General features: G+C 41.0%; 1 protein-coding gene across 7 annotated transcripts in view; it reads right to left on the reverse strand.

The window, feature by feature from the left end:
• Positions 1 to 146: 146 nt before the first annotated feature.
• The window catches only part of MAST4 (microtubule associated serine/threonine kinase family member 4), a 443204-nt gene continuing 417994 nt past the window's right edge, over positions 147 to 25356 (reverse strand). For all 7 annotated transcript variants that reach the window (XM_075932355.2, XM_075932356.2, XM_075932359.2 and 4 more), the window contains 6 exons: positions 24225 to 24425; positions 18158 to 18387; positions 15282 to 15404; positions 9481 to 9617; positions 7012 to 7193; positions 147 to 5496 (listed from right to left, as the gene is read on the reverse strand). In XM_075932355.2, the coding sequence (XP_075788470.2) occupies positions 1619 to 5496; positions 7012 to 7193; positions 9481 to 9617; positions 15282 to 15404; positions 18158 to 18387; positions 24225 to 24425 (4751 nt within the window). In that variant the 3' untranslated portion in view covers positions 147 to 1618. The remainder of the gene's footprint in view (positions 5497 to 7011; positions 7194 to 9480; positions 9618 to 15281; positions 15405 to 18157; positions 18388 to 24224; positions 24426 to 25356) is intronic.

Below are 25356 nucleotides of genomic sequence, written 5' to 3' on the forward strand. Positions count from 1 at the left end.
AAATCTCCAAGCCACAATTACATTGTGCTTTGAGGAAAAATTGTATACCTCTAGAAACAGAAAGGAACGGCAGAGGAAAATGATAAGTAGATCGGATCTTATATGGATATTTATAACACAAATAAGCAAAAATACCATTTTATTGATACCAATAATTTAAAAGTACTCATCGGTGTGGATATTTCTGTAGTGCTTCTGTACATGTTTCAAACTTTACCTTTTGTCCTTCAAAACAAACCAAATACTCCACACTAAAACGATCAGACAAATTCAACATGTTCCACAATATACAAAATTTAAATAAGGCTTAGCAAAAGTAATAAGGACAGTCACATTCTAGCACCAAATAGCTCCAACTGGTCCCTTTGTTACAAAAATGCTGCTTTTTTAAAATTACAGTATTTACTTTTTAATATTTTTTTGCATACAAATAAAGATATCATGTTATGAAATGCCCGGAGCTACTTAATGCATTTAGAAATGAATGTGAAACCCAGGGATTACTTGCTAAAAACAGCAAGTTTAATCTACAACATAAGGCCCCAGCTATGTATTAAAATGTATCAGAGTCCTGATCTTTTCTGAAGATATGATAATGAAATAACTTTTTTCCTTTTTACCGCATTTGTCATAAAAAGAGAAAAAAGCTAAACTGCGTGAAGCTAGTTACTCAACCCTATATACCATGATAATTGATATTCTTTAAATTCATTAAAAAACAGGGATGGGAATAGTACTGCAAGTCATTTGCTTCTACTTATGCACCTCACCTCAATAAAGGCCTAAATTTAAAAGCGCTAAAAGGGAACCAGGACAGGATTGCAGCAGAAACTAAGCACATATGCTTCGAGTTTCAGCCTTGTCTGAAGTGAAGGTCCCAGGTAGCCTCCTTAAAGACAAGATGATCTGTTTCATCAGATAATGCTACTTAACTGGATGTAGTGATAATGGAGGCTTCTCCCTTCACGGTAATTATGCCTATTCTAAATGAGAGGTGGACTGTACACTAGGCAGATCCGATTAGATCTTACATTCGATTTAGAGAAGCAGCTAGCCAGATACAGTACTATCAAAATCTATGGTTATTAAAAATATACATAAAAACTCATCCTATTTTTTCTATTGTTTTTAACACTATCTAGAATTTTTAAGAAGTAAAAATGTGGCTTATTTGCTTTCCCTTTACATTAGATCATATTTGCATGTGTTTATCCTACATCTGAGTTTCAGTAATTCTGCTTCCTATTTGATTATGGCATATAAGTGGCAAAGCAACTATCTTAAAAAAAAAAAAAAAAGGTAATAGTAAACAATGCAATCAGCAGCAATGTATATACGCTACATTCAAAACCAAACACGGCATGAGATATTTACAGAGAACATCTTTTTCTCAACAGCTCTCAACTGTAAAGGTACTTTTGTACAAATACTCTATGGAAACAGTTTTACCGGTTACATTTGGGAAGGCATTTTGAAAAAGGTCCTCTCTTTATACAACCTGCCACCTGCTGGAGCGGCATGAAAGCTGTGCTGCCTGAAGATACCACACAGTGCTGGTTTCAGAAGGTAGTCAAGACACATCAACAATTGTCCTTAAGTCATACCTGCCAAGTTACTGCTATTGAGAGGACTTTTTGTGAGGACTGCTCCGAGAAGCATCCTTTCCTCGCCTCTGGCGCACTGAGTCTTTATCAGATAAAAGTGCATTAGGACGGTCAGAGGTGGTTACTGACCTGGATAAATCTTTACCTACGTTCTGTTTTTTTATAGAAGGAGGCTGAGCTTGATTGGGATCTTTTCCCTTTACATCCACAGTGCTGCTAGCAGAAAGGGGCTTTTCTTGATTTCCAGATTTACTCCCAAGGTTTGAAGCAGGAAGAAGGGCTTCTACTGGAATAGCAGAGCTATGCAATGTCAACAGTGAAACACTCTTTGTGATTTCTCTTTTACAATCCCCTGCAGAAGAGGTGGCTTGCTTTTTTAGTTCCTTGCAGCTGGTGACAGGAAGCTCTGGTGAGTCTGCTTTAATCTTTGTTGAAGACAGATCATTGTTTGTTGAAGACAATCCAGAGGCTTCTTGCCTACATTCAGGGAAGCTGGGTGGACAATTCAGGTGTTTTGATGGAGTTACAGCTGAATGACATGAACTCTGCACAGTGGCAGCTGATAAAAGCTTTGCTGTAATCTGCTTGTTTGCATCTGTTAACTGTTTTTGATTAGCTTGCCCCTTCCCTTTTGAATCTGGTGAGCCTTTGCTAACTATTGCTGCCTTTTCTGCTACTTTCCCCCTAGCATCACAGTTTGTAAAGGAAAGGCTGGGTTCCAATTTCCCACTGTCCTTCTGAACATAAAGTGCTTCAGTGAATTTTTGTCCTTCTGGTTTTTTGTCTGCAGTGATGGCCTGATTACTTGGGCCCTTGTCTGCTTGTTTGTTCAACAAGAGAGACTCTTTCACAGTGGAAAACTTTGGAGGCATGTTTTGCTTCTCACTTTTATAGAGTTGCTTTTGATCAGCAGCCTCACTGAAGCCTGCTGTTTCCTGCCCTAGAAAAAGCTTGGAGTTTTCTGGGCCTGCTGGTGCATGGCCATTACAAGAGGATTTAGGTTTGGTTTCAAGAGTGTTGCTATTGATTTGGATTGAAGGTGCTGACCCATCTTCCAGATCCACTGGCTTTTCTACCTGAATGTGTTCATTGTTTAGTTTTCTCTGAGAAACTGGAACAAAAGAAAGAGAATCCTGCACATTTTTATTGGCATATTTCCCATCTTTCCGAGAGCCAGCGGAGAGTTGAATAACATTTTCTTTTTCTTTTATGTTTGCAGGGGACTGTTTCTGTGCAAATGTGAATTTGTCAGAATGCTTAGATTTAGAGGAACACGTTTCAGTTACTTGCCTGGATCTATTATTACTGTTTTCCATGTAAACTGAAGTAGCTTTGACTGGCTCTTGTATACTTAAATGCACATGAGCATCTATTACAGAGTTCCTGTTTACAATCTCTCTTCCACAAGGAGAACTTGAAGAGCTAGACTGCTGCCTAGTAATCAAGTTCGGTAGCTCTCGCTCCATAGTTTGAAACTGTGTTGCGCTAGACTGTTTCTGATCCTTCTTTCTCAGATCTTTGGAGTTGTCCTTCTGCACGGAGGAACTCATCAGTGATTTCTCATTTTTAGTGTTAGACTCAACTGGTGGTTGTACAGGCCTTTTTGGCAAAGACATTTCACTCTTTGAGTCCATCACTTTCTGCTTGCTCATTTCCCTTTCTACAGAAGTATTAGCAGGGATAATGTCATCTTTAGCAACTTGTTTTGGAAGATCTCTGTCATCTTTAGACTCTACCTTAGAGCCAGCTGCCTGCATTCTCGTTGCTCCATGTGTCTGAAGGGGAATGGCAAAGTCAGCAGCGTTTCTCTGAACAATTTTGGAGTCACTTGTTTTAAAAGCATCTGGGATACATTTTTTCATAGATGAATCTCTGATCCCTTCAGCTTTCACAGGGAAAGATTCATAATTTCTTTGTGACACTGGGTACCTGACAGGCAACTCCATTTGGATTTGCCTCTCTTTCCCTGCAGTTTTTTCAGGGGTGCTTTGGGCTGTGGAAGGTGTGGCAGATGCTAGGGCAGTGTGGACACATTGATTTTGGACAATATGTAATTTTGCCTCAGTCGGATGGTCCTTCTGTTTTGAATGAGAATCCTCTCTCTTTTGATCAACTTCCTTGACAGAAACATTGCATGTAGCACTTAGGCTGGAAATCTTTTTTTCTGTTTCTAGTTCTGTGGTCATAGGGGTTGCTAGTGCACTTTGAAAAATCTTGTTTGATTGTGAAAACTGGGGCTGTAGTAGATGAGATTTACTCGACTTTGAACAGGGTAACAACACTTCTTTCTGATAGGATGCCTCCCTCTTTACACCTTTGCTTTGAGATAACAGAGGCATGGAAAAGCCCACCTCATTGCTGGTGTTTTGACTTTCTGGTAGCATGCATGAATGCAGTTCTGTCTTTGAAGCCTGAGGCCCAGACAGTAAGGCAATGTCTAAAGTGCCTTCAATTGGTTTCAAACAAGAAACCGATCTCCCTTCTAGCTTATACTCTGATGGACTCTTTCTGACAGGAGACTCAGTAGAAATCAGGGCTGATTTTTCCATGCCAGTTTCTACTCGGCCATTCAGAGCTTTGAGAGGAACAAAAGAAACTGAGCTAATCTGAGCAGTGTGCGCATTACTGATAAATGCTCTGCTATCAGCAACTGTAGAGGAATCCTGTTGTATATTGATGGGTCTTGCTGTATTAAGTTGAAGGCATTCATGAACATTTGATGTCATTTTGGGCTTTAGCACTGGGCAGAGGCTATCATCTTTTTCTTCAAAGGACATTTTCTTTCTTAGATAATCAATATTTGCAAGCTTACCGTCTATTCTTTCAAATTTGACAAATTCTTTTGTTGGTGCATTTTTATCTGGGTTTTCTCCCTTTCCATTTAGCAGCCTGTCAGATGAGTGAGGTAGCACATCTTGCAATGTACTTGGAGGGGAAATTCTTTTGAAGTCATAAGAGATATGACTGAATTCATTAAGTGGAGGCCCATGACACAGCATGTGCGTATCTAAAGGAGTGCAGTCACCTGGTCTCATGTTTGCAGTCTTGTGAAAGGTGTCTTTGAGTATGCTGCTTACTAACGGAGTCTCCAGAGCTGGAATTTTAGTTTCAAAATGATGTGATCTTTCCAAAGCTTTCTGAAATGTTTTTTTGTCTCTGTCTTCTACTCTTACGGTAGTTGGATTTTCTGACTCACAACTAGGCTCATGTATAGTGCTTGCTTTCTCAACAAGATCTTGCTTTTTCATAACTATCTTGGCCTTCAATTTCTCTCGATCCAGCTCATCGATGGACTCTTGCCTACCCAACTTTCTGCAAACAGGGCGTTTCAGGCAGCCTTGCTCTGCAGGCCTGACTCGAGTGAGTGATGGCACATCACACACATTCTCCTCCAGGCTCTGAAGCATTACTTCTCTTTGGGACAATTCCCTATTCACCTCTTCTTGAGTCACTTCCAGGCTGTGTTTGCGTGAACATAAGTGTTTCTTGTCACAGCCATAAGAAGGAGCAAGTTTCTCTTCAGACTGGACCCTCTTTAGCAGTGGAGACCTGGGTGGCTCTGCACTCTTTGGCCTCACTATATGTCTTACGATAGTTGGAGGGGAGTGCATCTTGCTAGGGAATGCCTGAGCTATTTTTGAATTTCCAATTGAATGTCCCAGTAAAGGTGATGGAGATCTTTGAGGGGATGTTGGCTGGGGTGTTGGAGAAGGTGTTCGTGCCAAAGGGGAGAGAGGAATGCTGCCAGCTGACTTGCGCCTTCCTGACCGGTATCTTTGTCCACCAAGCTTTGGACCCAAGCCATGAAGAGTGCTGGGTCTTATGTGACCTGAGCCAGCTGGAGAATTGGGTGCGCTTGAGCTAGGGGAGCTACTCTGGGAGGAATTGGTACCTAAAAAAGAAAAAAAAATATAGAGCTAGCAAAGTTCTTCAGCTCTGGTCTCTAATAACTAAAGTAGAAGCAGCAACACAAAACACATACTGATAACCAGGGCTCGACAATTAGGGCAATCTACTCGCCCCTGGTGAGTAGATTTTAGCCTGGAGTGGCCGCATAGCGCGGTCAGCACATGCGCAGCATACCAAACCGCATGGCTGGCGAGCGGGGCTTGCCACCGCTTGTCAAGCCCTGCTGATAACCATTTGCGTTATCTGCCAAAGCATTCCATGGCTTGGTAGGCTGCACATTATTGGATGCTAAAATAACATCATCCTTATTATATATTAAAGAAGACTTTTCCTGTGGGACAACTGAGTGATGTCATGTGTCACTCTGTGTCCTGAAGCCCTTCTCTCCGTCCTGCCCTGAGTGTGGGGGAGCAGCGAGCCATGCGGCTTGCAGCCTACTCCTTGCCCCTCCCCTCTGCTTGGAGGCTGGGGTGGGCAGAGCCAGGCCGCACGCAGCTTCAGCCTGGCCCAACTGCCCAGCAGCTCTTGTGGATGGGGATAGAGTGGAAGGGCTGGGCTGATGGTCAGCACAGAGGGGTTTCGGTTCAGGAGGGAGAAGGGGTCCAGGACTGGCAAGGTGGGGAAAGGAAAGGGGGCTTGGGCTGGCAGGGGGAGGAGAGAGAAGGGGGGCCCGGGCGGTGGGAGAGGGGAAAGTGCCCGGGCTGGTGTGGCCCCAGCCTGGCTCTTCCCAGTTGTTGGGGGGAGCCAGGGTTGACAGTCCCCCACAAGAGTGAGGCTGGTGAGCACAGGGCGCAGCCCCCAGTTCTTATAAACATACTTTCACTGTACATTTAAATTAGCAATTATTTTTTAACAGGATTTAGAAGCTAATATTTTCTGCCATTTGAAAGAAAGGTTCCAAGTTTTATATGGTTTATATCTTCAGCAAGGAATAGTAAGCAACAACATTAATTTTTATAGCTAGTAAAATCATGAGAATTAAAATGTGGCTGGGGCAGGTGAAGCAATCTAGAAATCAGAATGATGTGACATTTAAAGTCTACTGTAGTTGTACCCTCACCCAGCTTTCGACTGGCAATCCATATTTATTAAACCTCAGACTGGTCCCCTGAGCTAGAAATGCTTTTTCCAAGGTAATTTTCTTTCCTTTACTCTTTATATTCTCTCAACTAGTTCTAATTTTTCCCTAGGTAATAGCTATACTTGATTTATTCATTCGTGAAGTTTTATTTTCTATTAATTTTAGATTTAAAACCCCCCTGAATACTACAATTTTGGAGACAAAGCAAACAGACAGTTTCCCTTTAAGTGCTTCTGTGCCAGCCCCAAAACCTTTGACTTAGTACCATGTTTTTTTCTTAATCCAAATGAAATCAAACTATTCCAATTAACTTGGATTTCACATAGGCGACCATTCCAAGTGGAATTTAGTATAGCCTAAGCTTCATGAAGGCAACACGGATTTTGATCTCCCTTAATTTTCTCCCTAACAACTCACCAGATGGGAAATCAGGAGTAGAGCGGTAGCTTGGGGTAGGAGATCTGGGAGACAAGCTGTGAGTCGGGGAGCCAGGCAAGCTCTCTCCTGATGAAAGGGACCGGTTCAAGCAGGAGAAACTTCGGCTGGTATGAAGAAGGGGAGAGGGCTGCTTGGCAAGCTTTTTGAAGAGAGACCTCCTCCTAACATGAGAACAAGAGGGAATTCATCAGGAGAGACACTACACAAATACATCATCCCAGAAAGAGCTCTTAATGCTGGCTTTTAATAACATCCCCATAACCTCCTCAAAAGTGAATAGTGGGCGAATTGCAGACAGATGGGATAGAAAATGTGCCCACAGTCTATCATCTCCAAAAATTATGCACTACACTTCCAGAGAAAGTTTGAGTGATATATAAATGAATCTCAGAGGGGTAGCCACGTTAGTCTAACTTTAAAAACAATGAGAAGTTCAGTGGCACGTTAGGAGACTAAAAAATATATTGTATCATGAGAATTCGAGGGGGGATTTTACTCACAAAAGTTCCTGATACAATGAATTTGTTAATCTCTAAAGTGCCGCAAGATTGCTCATTGTATATAAATAAGTGTAAAATTTGGTACCTTATTCCTTTGTTTAAGACCATAACAAAATTTATAGAATAGTTTAGTACCAGTGCAGGAGGTAAAAGTTCCCTCCAGCCCCTCTTTAGATCCTTACACCGTCCTTCCTTGTCTCCTACAACTTGACCAATGCCTAAAGAGGGTTCTTGGAACAAACAAACAAAAAGTCCTTTTCCTTCTTTCCTCCCTTATGAGAGAAGGCAGTGCACTGGAAAATAAAGTGAGGTAAGGGTGACTTGGAACTCAGGCAGGATGGTGCAATTTTCAGTACTATTCTCTCAACTACTACACCACTGTCTGGGGTCTCACACCCACGGGATAGCTCTCAGTTCTAAATTGTCGACAGTGGGTCTCCTTGGAGATACTCAAGTGGTATAAAATAAAGGTCTTTAGCTGTTTGTTATCTATTGCCCTTTCCAAGTCCAATTACAATGGGCTGCCAGGGCCAGGCCCAGCAAGCATGGGGCCAGGACCAGAGGCCATCGTCGGGGGGGAAAGGGGGATGGGGGAGGTGTCACTGAGCTGCTAGCACCATCCTCTAAGATAAATAGGAAGGATTCAGGGTCATCGTCCAGCCCCAGCTTGGTTAGCTTTCCTGGTTCTGAAAAGGGAATACCTTTGCATGATCTAGTGGGACTTCCTGAGGGGATAGCGCTGGCACTATATGGTGCATTGTCTCCTTTTGATAATGCTGGTGCTGGGCCAACAGTTTCCTCAGTAGGTGTTACTGTTGTTGTATGGTCTGAATTTGCTACTGGGGTCCCACTATTGCAGAAACTGCTGTTGGAATTGATGTTGCTAAGCAGCTTGCTGCTGCTGCTGCATTCTACTAACTACTCATGCCACTGCTCCAGTTCCATCTTTCATGGCTTTTTTATAACCCCTTGTATCAGGTGTGGTTATGCCCACATTCTCCACCATTTGTGCAGGGCAGGAGTCCCAGCCCACTCTTCAGGTCCTTACATTGTCTTCCTCTCTCTCCTATCCCCATCCCTCCTGGCACATTCCCAAGCAGGTTCTTGAAACAAACAAACAAAAGAAAAGAAAAGAAAAATCCTCTCCTCTCTTTCCTCTCTTACGGGAGAGAGGAGTCCATGGGAAAATAAATGGAATTCAGGATGACAAAGCACACAGGCAGTCTTTCAGGGTCTTCTTTGGACTTGCTCCAAATGGAGTCTCCTTCCAGCCCCTCCTCATGTGTGCATCGCTCTGCAGCTGGATCTTGCAGTTTTGGAAGAGGTAAGGCATGTTGCTGTCTGCCTCTTAGCAAGCCTGTCAGTGCTGTCTGGGGTGGGACAGCCTGCTTCCTGATGAACACCTCTTCCTGTAGCAGGCTTTCCCTTTGAAGCTTTACATCCTCCCCTTCCCTCATAGGCAGGACAGGCCTTCCAGGTAAACCTCACTGGTACTGAATAGGCCCAGAGGAGTTTGTTAGTCTTCTCTCAGCTAGTATGAAAGCATGTCCCTTCACAGCCAGCAATACGTTTAAAGCTTTGATACACACACATCAGGACAACCCTAGTCTCAAAGAGGTTATTTAAAACAAAGATGCACTGGAAAACCTATAAGAAAAGGCAGCTACAGTTACTCACACTTACATTTCTGTTTCTGTTTGTGTGCCTTGCAGCAACAGCTCATCTTCAGGAGTGATTTAAATAAGGATAAATTGGGGGGCATTCTGGCATAATAGGATGAGTAGTATATTTCATGAGTATGGGATAACATGGATGAAGGTAAAATATGGGTGTGGAACAGAAAGTAATGGTATAACAGTGTTTTTCAGATGTGATTGCACATATATAAACACATGACTACACACATGCAAAAGCAATATATCTGCCTTAAAACAAAACTATCACTCACCTTTCTAGACTCTCTTTCTTTTTGGTTTTCTTACTGCGTCTAACCATTCGGCTCCTGTAGCTATTCCTCCTGGCTGGACCTGTTTTGATTGAAGTGTTCTCAAAGGGAGTTGTGGTAATGGACACTTTGTTTCCACTCTGGCAAAATTATTAGAATGTTTCAGAGTGAGTAAGACAGAATCACTTTCCTATAAACTGGAAGTTCCATTACATTTCAAATGCAGCAAAACACAAATTCAGCTTGGGAGTAGGAATTGACAACATACGCAAGCACTCTATATGCCTATGAATCAATTATGTTGTAGGGAGCAATCACCAGGAACCAAAATAAACACAAATCGTCAGGTTACCATATTCACCCACTTACACATTCAAATCATATGTCTGCTATTAAACATGAGCATAGACAAACTGTCAGTCAAACTTTAGCAAAAGTAGTCACATTGTGAGGTAGTCGAACCTTATAAATTTCCTTCATGCCCAGACTGATAATTTTCTGGCCTAGTGTAGCTTTTTAATTATTTTAATTAGTTAGAAGGATACTATGGGTTGGCCAAAATTGCAAACTATAAAAGAATGTAATTACATTTTTTTAAACACCCCCACCCCTTTTTCCCACATCAAAAATATAATTGTCATTTTATCTTGAATAAACACGTAAACACACTCTCTCAAGAAACTAACCTCTGCAACTGTGAAACTGAGCTGGAGAATCCACCTCCATGCCAGTTCCAAACAAGAAGTAGCAAAGATATTTGTTGCTTACACAAGCAATGCCTATTTATTTTAAGCTAAAAGCTTCTCAGAAATGTGTACCTGAACTGCCATGGGCTGCTCTAGAATTCCATTTGAATATAAGATTGACTGGAAATAAGTAAGAATCTATAGTTCTATGTTAATACCAAAACCACTTGCTAAGAATAGTATAGCATCAGGATAAAGTTTTCCTTTGTAACAAGTCTATCTTTTTGTATGAATGTATATCATCACATGCTGAATTTACTCTCATGAATATTATAAATACCATCAGATAATTATTTTTCTTTAATCTTTGTAATTTATTAGCTTTAAAAATCCTATTTTGCTAATAAAGCTCAAATTTAAGTTAATTCTTTAGACAAGAAACACATCCATAGAATAGTGAACTGGCTGCCTAAAATTATTTAACCAGTGAGTGTTTTATAATAGATCTTTCTCACATAATATATTAATTTGAGTGTTCCTATTGCTTCAGAAGAGAAAAAAAATCTCAGCAAAACATATATTTTGACCTTTTTATTATCTTTATACTATATTTTAGAAATATTTTGCTTCCAAATCCACTTTTGTGACTGATTATTCATTTCGACAGGCAAAGTTATTCATACACCACCATGAAATTATTAATAATGTAAGAAGCAAATGTACAGCTGTCAAAAATAATGCCGACCTACAAATATTATAGAAGAACAGCAACATAATGAGGTACAGTGAAGCAATGTGTAAGAGAATATTGAACACTGAAAAAAAATAAACCATGTTTTAAAATCTATACAAGAAAAACAAATATAAAATTATCTAGTAAGACAAGCCCCTGGTCTGCCCTTGCAGAACCCCAATGGAGCTGTGTACTGGTCAGCTGGATTTGTGATGACTGGAAGAACTGTATGGCGATTTGGCTGCCTGAGAAGGAGCCGGTGGTCGTAGTACACGTACATACCTAAGACATAAGGAAGGGTAGAAGAGAGGTTATGGAGGCCAAATTTAGGTTGCTAGGAAAGAGATTGAAATCCAGGACCTCTATGGTACTGTTCTCTGAAATGCTTCCAGTTCTACACGCAGTGCTGGGTAGGCAGGCAGAGCTTCAGAGGCTCAATGGATGGATGAGATGATGGTGTAGAGAGGAGGGGTTTAGATTTATCAGGAACTGGGGAATCTTATGGGAAATGGGGAGCCTATATAGGAAGGACTGGCTCGAACTAAACCACAATGGAACCAGATTGCTGGCACTTAACATTAGAAAGGTCATAGAGCAGTTTTTAAACTATGGGCTGGGGGAAAGCCGACAGGTGCATAGGAGCACATGGATCAGACAGAGACATCTCTTAGGGGAGAGTCTATTAATAGAGACTGTGTATGTTCTAGTAAAGAGGAGATGCTGGAAGATGATGAAATATGGGTAAGATCAGATGAGAAAATCAAGTGGAAAAGGGTCTAACATCAGGAAATGACAGATAAATAGTGACAAATTTTTCAAGTGCTTATACACAAATGCTAGTAGTATAAATAATAAGATGGGTGAACTAGAGTGATTCATATTAAAGGAGGATTATTGCTATAATAGGCATCACAGAAACTTGGTGGAATGAAGATAATCAATGAGACACAGTCATACCAGCGTACAAAATATATCGGAAGTACAGAACAGGTTGTGGGGGAGTGGAACTACACATGAAAGAAAATGTAGAATCAAATGAACTAAAAATCTTAAATGAATAAGAATATAGCAGCAGGGATATATTATCAACCACCTGACCAGGATATGATAGTGACTATGAAATGCTAAGGAGATTAGAAAGGCTATCAAAATAAAAAACTCAATAATAGTAGGGGATTTCAATGATCCCCATAGTGACTGGGTACATGTGACCTCAGGACGGGATGCAGAGATAAAATTTCTTGATACTTTAAATGACTGCTTCTTGGAGCAGCTGGTTCTGGAACCCACAAGGGGAGAGGCAATTCTTGATTTAGTCCTAAGTGGAACACAGGAGCTAATCCAAGGGTTAAATATAACTGGATCGCTTGAAATAATGACCATAATGTAATAAAATTTAACATTCCCTGTGTTGGGAAAAACACCTCAGCAGCCCAACACTGTGGCATTTAGTTTCAGAAAGGGAAACTACAAAAAATGGGGAGGTTAGTGAAACAGAAATCAAAGGATACAATGAGAAAAAGTAAAATCCCTGCAAGCTACATGGAAACTTCTCAAAGATACCATAATAGGGGCCAAACTTACATGTATACCCAAATTAAAACCACATAAGAGAACCAAAAAAGTGCCACCATGGCTTAACAACCAAGTAAAAGAAGCAGTGAAAGATAAAAAGGCATCTTTTAAAAAGTGGAAGTTAAATCCTAGCGAGAAAAATAAAAAGGACCATAAACTTTGTCCAATTAAGTGTAAAAATATAAGAAAAGCCAAAAAGGAGTTTGAAGAACAGCTAGCCAAAAAATCACAAAGTAATAGCAAAATGTTTTTTAAGCACATCAGAAGCAGGAAAACCTTCTAAACAACCAGTGGGACCCCAGATGATCGAGATGCCAAAGGAGCACTTAAAGAAAAGGATAAGGTCATTGCAGAGAACTAAATCAATTCTTTGCTTCAGTCTTCATGGCTGAGGATGTTAGGGAGATTCCCAAAACTCAAGACATTATTTTAAAGTGACAAATCTGAGGAATTGTCCCAGATTGAAATGTCATTAGAGGGGGTTTTGGAACAAAATGATAAATTTAACAGTAACAAGTCACCGGGACGAGATGGCATCCACCCAAGAATTCTGAAAGAACTCAAATGTGAAATTATAGAACTATTAACTATGGTTTGTAACCTATCCTTTAAATCGGCTTCTGTACCTAATGACTAGAAGATAGCTAATGTGATGCTAACATTTTAAAAAGCCTCTAGAGATGATCCTGGCAATTACAGACTGGTAAATCTAATGTCAATACCGGGCAAATTAGTTGAAACTATAGTAAAGAATAAAATTGTCAGACACATAGATGAACATAATTTGTTGGGAAAAAGTCAACATGGTTTCTGTAAAGGGAAATCAAGCCTCACTAATCTAATAAAGTTCTTTGAAGGAGGGAGGGTCAACAAACATGTGGACAAGGGGAGCCAGTAGATATAGTGTACTTAGATTTCCAGAAAGCCTTTGACAAGGTCCCTCACCAAAGGCTCTTAAGTAAGCTGTCATGGGATAAAAGGGATGGTCCTCTCATGGTCTGATACTGGTTAAAAGACAGGAAACAAAGGGTAGGAATAAGTAATAAGTCACTTATAACTGGTCCCTTTTCAGAATGGAGAGAAGTAACTACTGGTGTCCCCCAAGTGTCCGTACTGGGTCCAATCCTATTCAATCTATTTATAAATGATCTGGAGAAAAGGATAAACAGTGAGGTGGCAAAATTTGCAGATAATATTAAACTGCTTAAGATAGTTAAGATCAAAGCAGACTGTGAATTACTTCAAAAAGATCTCACCAAACTAAGTGATTGGGCAACAAAATGGCAAATTACATTTAATATAGGTAAATGTAAAGTAATGCATATTTGAAAAATTAATCCCAACTATACATACAATATGAAGGGGACTAATTTAACTATAACTACTCAAGAGAGAGATCTTGGAGTCATTGTGGATAGCTCTCTGAAAGGATCTACTCAAAAAAAGCAGTCAAAAAAGCAAACAATGTCAGGAATCATTAAAAAAGGGATGGAGAGTATGACAGAGAATATCTTATTGCCTCTATATAAAACCATGGTACACCCACATCTGGAATACTGAGTACAGATGTGATCGACTCATCTCAAAAAAGATATAATGGCATTAGAAAAGATTCACAAAAGGGCAACAAAAATGATTAGGGGTTTGGAATAGGTTCCGTATGACGAGAGATTTAAAAAACTGGGACTTTTCATTTTAGAAAAGAGGAGACTGGGGGGGGGGGGGAAATATGATAGAGGTCTATAAAATCATGACTGGTGTGGAAAAAGTGAATAAGGAAAAAGTTATTTACTTGTTCCCATAACATAAGAACAAGGGGTCACCAAAGAAAGTTAATAGGTAGCAAGTTCGAAACAAACAAAAGGAAGTTTTTTTTCACTCCGCACATGGTCGGTCTGTGGAACTCCTCGCCAGAGGAGGTTGTGAAGACTAGGACTAACAGGGTTCAAGAAAGAACTAGACAAATTAATGGAGGTTAATCAACGGCTATTAGTCAGGATAGGTAGGAATGGTTTCCCTAGCCTCTCTCAGAAGCTTGGAATGGGTAATGGGAGAGGGATTGCTTGAAGATTTCCTGTTGTTGATCGCTGGGGTATTTGGTATTGGTCACTGTCAGCAGACAGTATACAGGGCTAGATGGACCTTCAGTCTGACCCAGTATGGCCGTTCCTATGTTCCACATGGATCCAACTGCAGGATCAGGGCCTTAGAAGCTCAGTTGACTTGCATGGTATATCAGGATATAAGAGCAAATCTACTTTTTGAGATTTCTGAAATTTGAGATTTAACGGTCCCCACTTTCCTTTATCTTAAAGAACAGGAGAAGATTTTTATTTAATTCTTTTGGAGGTCTCTACAGATTCCATTTTAAAACTGGCACATTCTAAACAAAGTTATCACCGATAGACTGAAATACACACATACACACACAGAGAGAGAGGAGAGAGAACCCTGCTATGAATAGAAAGAAATTGTAATTAACGGCATTAGAGGAGCTACACTTTCCTGTTTCCCCAATAAATGCTACCTTCACTTTCTGAAGGAGAATGGGATACTTTCTGTCAGTATCCTGAATGTACTTGTAGTAGCATTGTCAAGCACTAGCACAGAAATGAAAGGCTTGGTTGTACTTATGGATTCGGTGGCTTTTTTTCCAGATCTGCCGAAATATCATTTTAGGATCTGTACAGGCACTAAATATATTTTTTTGATAACCACTAAACTTTGAAGGAAAGCTATACATAAACCAGACAGGTAGAGTGTAAAATATGAACTAAGAGACAATGCTGATCTAAAAAGTAACATTTTACCTTCAACAACAGCTCTATCACTTCCGTATGAACAAGACCATGAACTGGCTCTCCATTGATCTGTGTGATCAGATCCCCAGCCTTTAAGCCTGCTTGAAAAGCTGGGCTTCCTTCTTCAACATTCTGGAGTTAAGGGAAGAAGAGAAGACGTCTTTGAAGAAAACAGGCTTGTGGTAATCCTCAGCATTCCAAACAATGCTCTGTTTTAATAAACTAATTATCTGAAAACAAGCTTTAGACTTTCAAATAGTAGATCACATTGAAATAGCCTCATGGCTTAATGCAATATCAGAAAAAGAAATTCAGACTGTCAATTCCATTCCATCTTCAAGTATTCATTTATGTCCATGTTTTACAACTCACACTGGTGCATAATCTACTAAAATCTACCCTCTGATTTTAGTGGGTTTTGGATCAGGCACGTTATTCCTGGCATAAGTTTGGATTTTTTAAGTGTTTTTTTTAATTTGCTCACTAACGCTGAGAAATCAGAACCAGATTTTCAATATCCCAAAGTTTAGAGAAGCTCAAGTCTAAGATAGATGGTTGAAACCATAATAATGATAGTGATTATTTGCATATTCAGATCCAGTCTTGAGTTTCATGCCTCCTTCTTCCATCGCAAAAAGAAAAAGTTCAGGAAGGTTCATATCTGGCATTTTGGTACAGACAGTGCAACATCAAATCACTGAATCCAAATGGTGAGCTATAAACTTAGTGTTTTTAAAAAAAAGATGCTGCTGTATCAACATTGTGGCTATTTTCAGAGTTAAAACACTGCAATAATTTAAAATAAAGTATTGGACTAAAAATGCCATTTCAATTAAAAACTGCTGAAAAATGTCATAAAAACTTGTAGTTAATTCATTTTTTTACAATGAAAAGAAATCAATTTCCAAGAAAGTAAATGAATGTCAACGAATAAAGAAAAACTTAAAAAAACTACAGTCTGGTAGCACCTCGAAGACTAACAAAACATGTAGATGGTATCATGAGCTTTTGATGACCACAGTGTTGGCTGTCCAGGACCAAAATAAACAGGGGAGACAGGAGGGTGGAAGAAGGAAAAAATGGGATGGGGGAAGAACAAGAAGAGGCAGTGGGTAAAAAATATCAAGGGGAAAGCTGAGCTGGAATATAATAGGAAAAACAAATAGTTTCTAAGTACCTAAAGGCTGGATAGTCAAAAGAGGCAGATAAGAACTATTAATTAGCAACCAATATCCCATTCCTTGACTGAGTTCAGCAGTGACCAGAACACATAAACCAACAAATAATTATGTATTAAATTAGTTTAATCTTTTTTCCTATTCCATGAACAGTAAGTATTATACACAGACTAATTCATTTTCCAAATTATTTGCAAACTTCTCCAACATTCTTCTTTAAATTATTCTAATTGTGGCTATTACAATCAACTATACAATTTGTGCCTTGACATGCACTTAATACAGCTATGTAACTTATACAACTAATACATCTTAAGCAACTAACATACACAAATAAATTTCCCATACATCGTGAATTTTGATTTGTATATGGAATTTTCATAAGCATAATTCACTTAGTCATTCACACCATGTTAATTCAATATAGAGCTCATCTAATCAGAAAACAAAAAAAATATCACGTGGCTTACGAAACTAACCGACACAGTACAAATAGCAAAATCTATAACTGACTATATAGTTTGTTCACATTATTTTCAGTCAAACATTCTGATTAAATATTTACTTTTCTTGCGTATTCATGTTAGTAAAGCTCAAGGCCTCCACCAGTCATGGAGACCAAAAATAGAATTGTGAACAGTGAAACTGAAATTCACTTATGAATGTGAATAAATACTTGTCAGGAAAAAAATAATCCACCGCTCACTGAGTAACTTGCTACCAGAGCTAACTACTTGCTGTGTTTGGAATTCAATGGGAAGTTGGTTATCTCAAAGATTCAGAAATTCTACTGCCAAAAGACACCGTTGTGATTATCTAGTCTAGGGTGATCCCTTATGTAGCACAGACCACAGAACTTCCCCAGAATAATTTCTAGGGCAGGTCATTTAGAAGACCATCCAATCCTGGAGAATCCACTATGAGCATTTATAACTGGTGATAATGATTAATTACTCTCAAATTAATTACAAATGTACACCTTATTTCCACTTTGAATTTATCTAGCTTCAACTTCTAGCCACTGGATTGCCTTATAATTTTGTCTGGTAAACTGAAGAATCCTGATGGATGGGCTTGTACATTAATAAAACTTCTATTACTATGCATAGGAAAGGTGAAGGAAGGAACGGTTGTACAGGTTTAGCCAAGCCTCCATTGCTTGGTAGTTCATAGGTAGTGTGATAGTATGTCATATTTCTATTCTCTGAATATTCAAATGACCTTTCATGAGTGTTAAGTCTAGTAAGGGTGAAATTCACCATGTAGAAGATAAGGCTCAACCACCATTTAAGAACTGTTTAAATAACAAGTGACCTCATATGTGAGTCAGGCAGTATCTAGGTTTCGTGGTAGCCCTTCACACAAGGATGAATGCAGAGGTGAAAGTAACTTAAAATTCTTACAGGGACTATCCTATTACAAACCAGGTCTCTACCAGTTCTTTAAATAGCTCACCGTTGGCTTTTGCTGCAGCTCAGGCAGCTCTTGCCAAAGCTATGCACCAGGGTGCACCTGCATACTTTCACCTCTGGATGAATTTCATCCTAAGAAAATAATTTGCCAGACATTCTTTAAATAGTTACAACATGCAAGTGGACACACTGTCTATGAGATAGTATCTGATTCAGCTTGGAAAAGACCTTAAATGCAAATATATCAACTTCAAACTTCTGCTGTGAGAACCACTGAGGAAAATTTTATTCTTACCCAAACAATGTGGTGCACTGTATAGATATCACTGTCACCCACGTAGACCCTGATTGCTCGGATGGTGAAGCCATACTTTTTTCCTGAACTATGAATTAATATAGGTTGATGAGGAGTTGCAGAAGCAATTGAGGAATCGCGGCTAGGAGAAGAATCTCTGGAGGATGAAAGATCTGAAGAAAGGGAATGTGGAGACATAGGACTTCCCAAAGGAGAAACACCAAATACATCTGAAACAGATAAAATTTCCTGTTAGAGCACATTCTGACTATACATAAACACACCAGATCAAAGCAATGCCAATTTTAACTTTAGGAAACTAGATAAAGATTTATAGCATAAAGAGGAACTTATTTAACAATGCCTGAATTGGTAAGAACACAAAACTTCACTTTCATGACCACCATTAAAATGACACACACAAGATTTATAAATTCCACTTTGTATTTAGTCTTTATAATTTCTCATCAGAAGCTTGAAATGACAATCTACTATTGGAACAGATACTTCCATAAAATGCAGTGTTCTGTTATTCATTGGCTCTTAACGCTCAAGGTGTAAACTATTCTTTTTTTATATGGAAAAAGTTAATCAAAGACTTTGTTAAGAAAAACAAATCTCCAGTCTATTTCCAAACACAGACACAGAAGGTATGCTGTGAACTTTGCTAATACAAGTTGAAACTCTTTAGTCCAGCACCCTCAGGACCTGACTGGTGCTGAACCAGAGAATTTGCAAGACCATATGAGGTAAATATTGTCTAGCACTTCCAATGCTTACTGGGCTCTTAGAAGACATTCAAGAGTAAATTAGAGCTAAATAACAACACAGAACACAAAGAGCCAAGACTGATGGCTGTAAACAAACATTATGGGACTCCGGGAAAATTGGCCACACCCATGGTAAGTGGACGTCTGGCTCACTAAAAACATGCCAGACTGCAGATGGCGCCAGACTGGAGAAGTTCAATCTGTAAATATGTCACCCAGACACACTGACTTGCCGGCCCCAAATAATGAAACTGTCCACTAGCAAATATAAAATAAAATAAAATAAAATAAAATAAAATAAAATAAAATAAAATAAAATAAAAAACCCAAACATTTTCATGGAGCTGGATTTTAGGCAACTTTTCTGGTCATCCCAAGTTTAGTTTTGTAACAAATATTGTAATTAAATCCATTAATTTTAGTTCCGACTTAAAATAATAACTCGACATTGTCCTAGTAAACCACTATTACTTTTGCCATTATTTTAATTAAGGTCACATACTTAGGCTTGTCAGTCTAGCAATGCTGTTTGGGGTGAAACTTTTTGGCACAAGTTTTATGCTGACAAAAGCTCTAGTGTGGACTCAGAGGGTATGTCTACACTACAAAGTTAATTCGAACTAACAGATGTTAGCTCGAATTAACTTTGATAGGCGCTACACATACAAACCGCTAGTTTGAACTTAATTCGAACTAGCGGAGCGCTTAATTCGAACTAGGTAAACCTCATTCTACGAGGACTAACGCCTAGTTCGAATTAAGTAGTTCGAATTAAGGGTGTGTAGCCACTTAATTCGAACTAGTGGGAGGCTAGCTCTCCCCAGCTTTCCCTGGTGGCCACTCTGGGCACCACCAGGGAAACTCTTCTGCCCCCCTTCCGGCCCCGGAGCCCTTAGAGGGGCACGGTCTGGCTATGGTGCCCGTGCCAGGTGCAAGCCTGCCAGCACCCAGCCAGCAGACCTTGCACCTGGCACGGCTTGAGCCAGCCACCCGCTGCCACCCAGCCCTCCACCTCTTCCCGGGACCAGGCTGGAGGCTCCCGGGAGCCTACCCAGGTCCGCAAGAGGCGGGCGCCCACCTGGTCTAGTTCGGACATCGTGGACCTCATCCACGACCTCCACACTAGGCACAGGAAAGTGGCCATCTAGGGCAGGATAGCTGCCAGCCTGGCCACCTAGGAACAGGTCTGCATGAAAATCAGGGTGGTCCAGTGAGACCCCCGACCCTGAGCTTAGAATGGCCGTACTGGGTCAGACCAAAGGTCCATCTAGCCTAGTAGCCTGTCTGCCGACAGCGGCCAACACTAGGGACCCTGGAGGGGATGGACCGAAGACAGTGACCAAGCCATTTGTCTCGTGCCATCCATCTCCAGCCTTCCACAAACAGAGGCCAGGGACACCATTTCTACCCCCTGGCTAATACCACTCCATGGACCCAGCCTCCATGAATTTATCTAAATTTTCTTTAAACTCTGTTCTAGTTGTAGCCTTCACAGCCTCCTGCAGCAAGGAGTTCCACAGGTTGACTATTTGCTTTGTGAAGAAGAACTTTCTTTTATTAGTTGAAGCCTGCTACCCATTCATTTCATTTGGTGTCCTCTAGTCCTTCTATTATGGGAACTAATGAAGAACTTTTCTTTATTCACCCTCTCCACACCACTCGTGCTTTTATAGACCCCTATTATATCCCCCCTCAGTCTCCTCTCTTCTAAACTGAAAACTCCCAGTCTCTTTAGCCTCTCTTCATATGGGACCTGTTCCAAACCCCTGATCAATTTTGTTGCCCTCCCCTCTCCCACCCTCTCTCTTCCCCTCTCCCACTTCCTTTTGCCAGTCTCCCCGAGTTTTGTTCAATAAAAAGAGTTTCTATTTTTGAACACACGTGTCCCTTATTTTGTACATCAGGAAGGGGGGGCTAGGAAGGGGTAAGTGGAAGGAGGTGAGGGAGGAATGGGGTACGAGCCCCCAATGGGGAGGACTGGGGTGGCTCTGCGGGCTCTTCGGGGTGGAAGCTCTCCTGCAGCCCCCGATTGACCCCCCCCTCGAATGGCAGCCTGCGGCAAGTGCAGCCGGGCTGATGACCAAGTGCTGTGATGTGCTGAGTGTGGGCACTCAGGGCACTCCAAGCCAGGACTGCTTTGCAAGCGGGAAACCCCTGAGAACTGTCTGTCCGGGGTGGGGGTCGGGTCCCTTTAAGCACAGCCCTCGGCTAGCCTGAGGCAGCAGCTCCATGCTCCAAGTCCTAATCTGATGCCCTGCCGGCACTGCTTCTGGCCATCCTTAACCTCGGTTCAGGGTCCACTCAATGTGGACATGCTAGTTCGAATTAGCAAAATGCTAATTCGAACTAGTTTTTAGGTCTAGATGCACTAGTTCGAATTAGCTTAGTTCGAATTAACTAATTCGAATTAAGTTAGTTCGAATTAGTGCTGTAGTGTAGATATACCCAGATATATTGAGATTGTTGGCACAGATATATTGCTTTTGCTGGCACAGATTATTTCATTCATGAATTTGTACAGTCTTGAAGAAGCACTTTTATGCCAGTAAAACCTGCACCCAAGGAGGATTTTGTATATAGTTAAATTGACAAAATTTTTAAAGTACATTATGCCTAAACTCTGAATACAATGTGATATCATTCCCATTTAAAATGAAAGAAAATTGGGCTAATGCTTTTGAGTAGTAACAAATCAACCGGCGCCATCTTGGAACATTAAAACTCTTTTGTGATCTGAGTTACAAAATGCCCAATATAAAACTACTGTGCAACTGGATTTGCAGCACAAATAATGAAGATTACAGCCACTCCTCAAAAACAAAATCTGAAACACAGTACAAACTCTAGGTTTACTGGTAAAGAATTCCCCCTGGTACACATGTAGAACATATTACATAAAGACTTTATCTGGAAGAGGCAGCATACGCACAGGATCAGCAAGGAATTATGTATCAGGACACTCCTGATTTTTAATCCTAATTCTGACACAGACTTGGGTTTATCATACTGTCTCTGTTGCTCCAACTGCAAAATAAGGATAATGTCCCTTTCCTCACAAATAAGGATTAATTATTGTTAATATTTACGCAGCACGACAAATGCTAAATTTTCATTCTATTCCCAATTGGTTGGCCTGCAGGCATTAAAGAACAGGCAATCATTCTTCAGACTTTCCCTCTGATTTCCCTCTCATTTGACACTACTCATGACCAGTGGGTGATGCATGAGACAGGAAAGTTGCCAGACTGTGAGGGCTCCTTTAGTTGTCTAGGGTGGTGGTTCTCAAACTTTTTGGCCTGTGGCCTACCCGGCTCAACGCAAACCTTTTCATGGACCACCAGCTGCTAATGGAAACTCGATGTTAATTATATAATTACACCTAAGCCATTTGGCTAGTGCTGTTACTAGGGAGAATGGTTTGATTTATCAGTAAGAAAGGAAATATTCAGATTAAGCACTTTAACTTTCTCATGTTTATTTAAAATGAAGTTTGGTAAATGAAGTAAAATATTAATTTATGTCCAACACAAGAGGTTCCCTTTTTTATTTATGGCAGGTGGGGAGGGGGGACCACTGACACACAGAAAAGTCAGTCAGGGACCACACAAATGAAAAGCAAAAACCAAACAAAAAACTCCCAACCCTTACCGATGTGCCCCCAACTCACTCCCCTGGTGCCCCATGGGTGGGGGAGGACAGGGAAGACTGAGTTTCAGGGCTACCCAGAGGCCAGGTTAACTTTTCTGGGGTTCAGGGTTTAGTGGATTTTGTGGACCCTCTGGGGTCTGAGGTGGGGCCAAAAAGAGGGGTTCAGTGTGTGGGACAGGGCTGCCAGTGAATGGATTGAGGGTGCAGGATCTGGGCAGGAGGTGGGATGCAGGAGGAAGTGAGAGTGCAAGGTCTGGGTGGGAGACAGGGTGCAGGAGCAGGCTGGGTGTAAGGTGTCTGGACAGAGGGGAAAGTGTAGTAGTGGGCTGGGGGTAGAATGTGTGGCCAAAGGAGAGAGAAAGCAGGCACAAGGTGGGGATAGGGCATCTGGCCAGGGAGGAGAGTGCAGGAGCTGACGATGCAGGGTCTTGGTGGGGGGGAGGGGAAATGCATGAGGGGCTTGGGGTGTGGGTTCTAGCCATAAGGTGAAGGGGGCAGACTTATCTGCCTTCATGCCCCCCGCTGCTCCCAGCCATCATGTAACACGGTCTCCTGCTGCTCCTATTGGCTGGATTCTGGCCAATGAGAGCAGCAGGGAAATCCTCCAGGCAGTGCATCCATGCATTGCTGTTTCCTCCAGCCAGGAGAGGGGAGCAGCAGTGTATGGAGCTGCTTCTTCCCCACAAGATGGATTGCACAATGAGTTTCGGGGCTCCTCCCCCCCCAGCAGGAAGCCGGCACTGGCACTCCAACCTTGAGGGAGGGGAGGGTGCAAGGCTGGAGCACCAGCATGGGCTCCCTGCTGCGGGGGCAGTAAGGGGGGCGGGGTTCAGCTCGAGCTGCAGACCCCTGCATGGACTTTGCTTTGAGAACCACTGGTCCAGGGAGTAAGTAGAGAAGAAAATGAAGTGATGCATGGGAACCCTTTGCAGTGGGTGTGGGTGGGTTTGGTCTTCCTTCATTTGTATGCAAGCACTGTGGTATCATAGGTCATTTTTACCACCTTTTTACCAGTCTTTTATTTACAGCCCTTACTGGACAAGGAGGGCATTTTTCCCCCCTTAGAAGACCAACCATAACATTTTACCAATGTACAATGCTCTCTACTAGCTTGATGACTAGGGTCCCTGCTGAAGCTACTATCAAATCCATCTCTTCATGTTCACAGTACACGCATTCAAATATCATGCTTGTTATACTGGTTAAACAGACAGGTGTTCAGGCTAAAAAAAAGTTGAGAACCAGTCCTACATGGAAAAAAATCTGTCCCTCAAAGTAGACGGTTGCTTTGAGGTTGAATTTGGCCTATTACACAGAGAGGGACTAACTAAGCAATTTTTATCTGGATTCTGTACTTGTCAAAAGTCTGGGGAGCTTCAATTCAGCTTTTATTTTTACTCTAGTATAAAAACAGAATATCGACATTTATAAAATACACGTTATTTCTTCTTTCTTCCTGGAGAATAAAGGAAAATAAAAAAGACAAACATATGACACACAGTGACCTTTGAGAATAACCATTGGATTGTATGTAAAGAAGAGAAACAAAAGGAAGTCCAGTTTGGACTCAAGAAATCTTGTATTTAGATCATGTTCTACATAGATTATGCACAAATCACAAAATTTCATACTAATAGATTTATCTCTACCTCCTGGAATCATGAGGGACAGAGCGCTGGCAGAGAGGGACTTTGTGACTTTTCCAGATATTTTCTTTTTCTCTGTGCTTTCTAATCGCTGACGAGCCATATGAGAAGCAGGTTCACTGGATGGCTTTGAGGAATTATCTGTACTGTCCATACTCTCGCTTCTTCCATTTATCTGATCTAAATGCTCTGAAAAACTGCCAACTGTATAAAGAAGAAGGGATAAACACATTGAGGGAAACTGGGGGTCAGGAAAGGAAAACAATACAACTGCAAGGTGGAAATATGTATTTCTGCTCACAAGTTCACACAATAGTAAAGGTAAAATAAAAAGGACAACAAAGTAGTACAGGTTTTACAAAGGTTAACAGGTAAGGTTAACAGGGTAAGGTGAAATAAGAGTAGCTGACATGGTTTTACATCAGTGACATAATTAAATTTAAATAAACTCTGAACTTGTTGGTAGCATAGACAGGCAACACACACCTTCTAGGACTTAATTGTACGCTCGTTCTGCATGTAAAACTCCCACTAGGGTCAATAGGAGATTTGAGTGTGGGTCTACCTCAGCATCCGACTCTCCCAACAATAAAAGAAAACACCCCCTGTGAAAGCATTGAGCACCAAGAAGAATTCCATTTCTAAGTTTGGGGTATTTTTTCTGGAGAAGGGAGGGAGTTTCAAGCCCAATACCACAAACATAAGAGAGGCCAATTTAAGACTCCAAAGCATAATGATGTATTTCGTTATTTGAGACAAAACGAGACTCTTGGACACTATGGATTGCGGAGAAAGACCACCACTTAAAATACTAAAAATGGAGAAAAACCTTATACCAGCTGATCCACCTGCAAAGGATCTGTTCAGATGTACAGTGATGGATACAGGAGAATTCAGCAACCTTACGGGATGAACGCCTAGAAAAGCTCAGCCATTTTATTTACGCAGATGACAATAAGAACCAAGCAATCTCACAAAGAACATCCCTTCTCTGGCACGCTGTAGAGCAAATAATAATATATTCTCTAATTTAACTAACATTTGCATATCTTAATGCAGTGGTTCCCAACCATCGGTCCGCAGACCAATGCTGGACTGCAAACTTCTAGGTGCCAGGCTGCGGCAGCTCTGGGGG

Source organism: Pelodiscus sinensis, chromosome 6 (genome assembly GCF_052426305.1).
Source record: "Pelodiscus sinensis isolate ZL-2025 chromosome 6, ASM5242630v1, whole genome shotgun sequence".
NCBI classification, from domain to species: Eukaryota; Metazoa; Chordata; order Testudines; family Trionychidae; genus Pelodiscus; species Pelodiscus sinensis.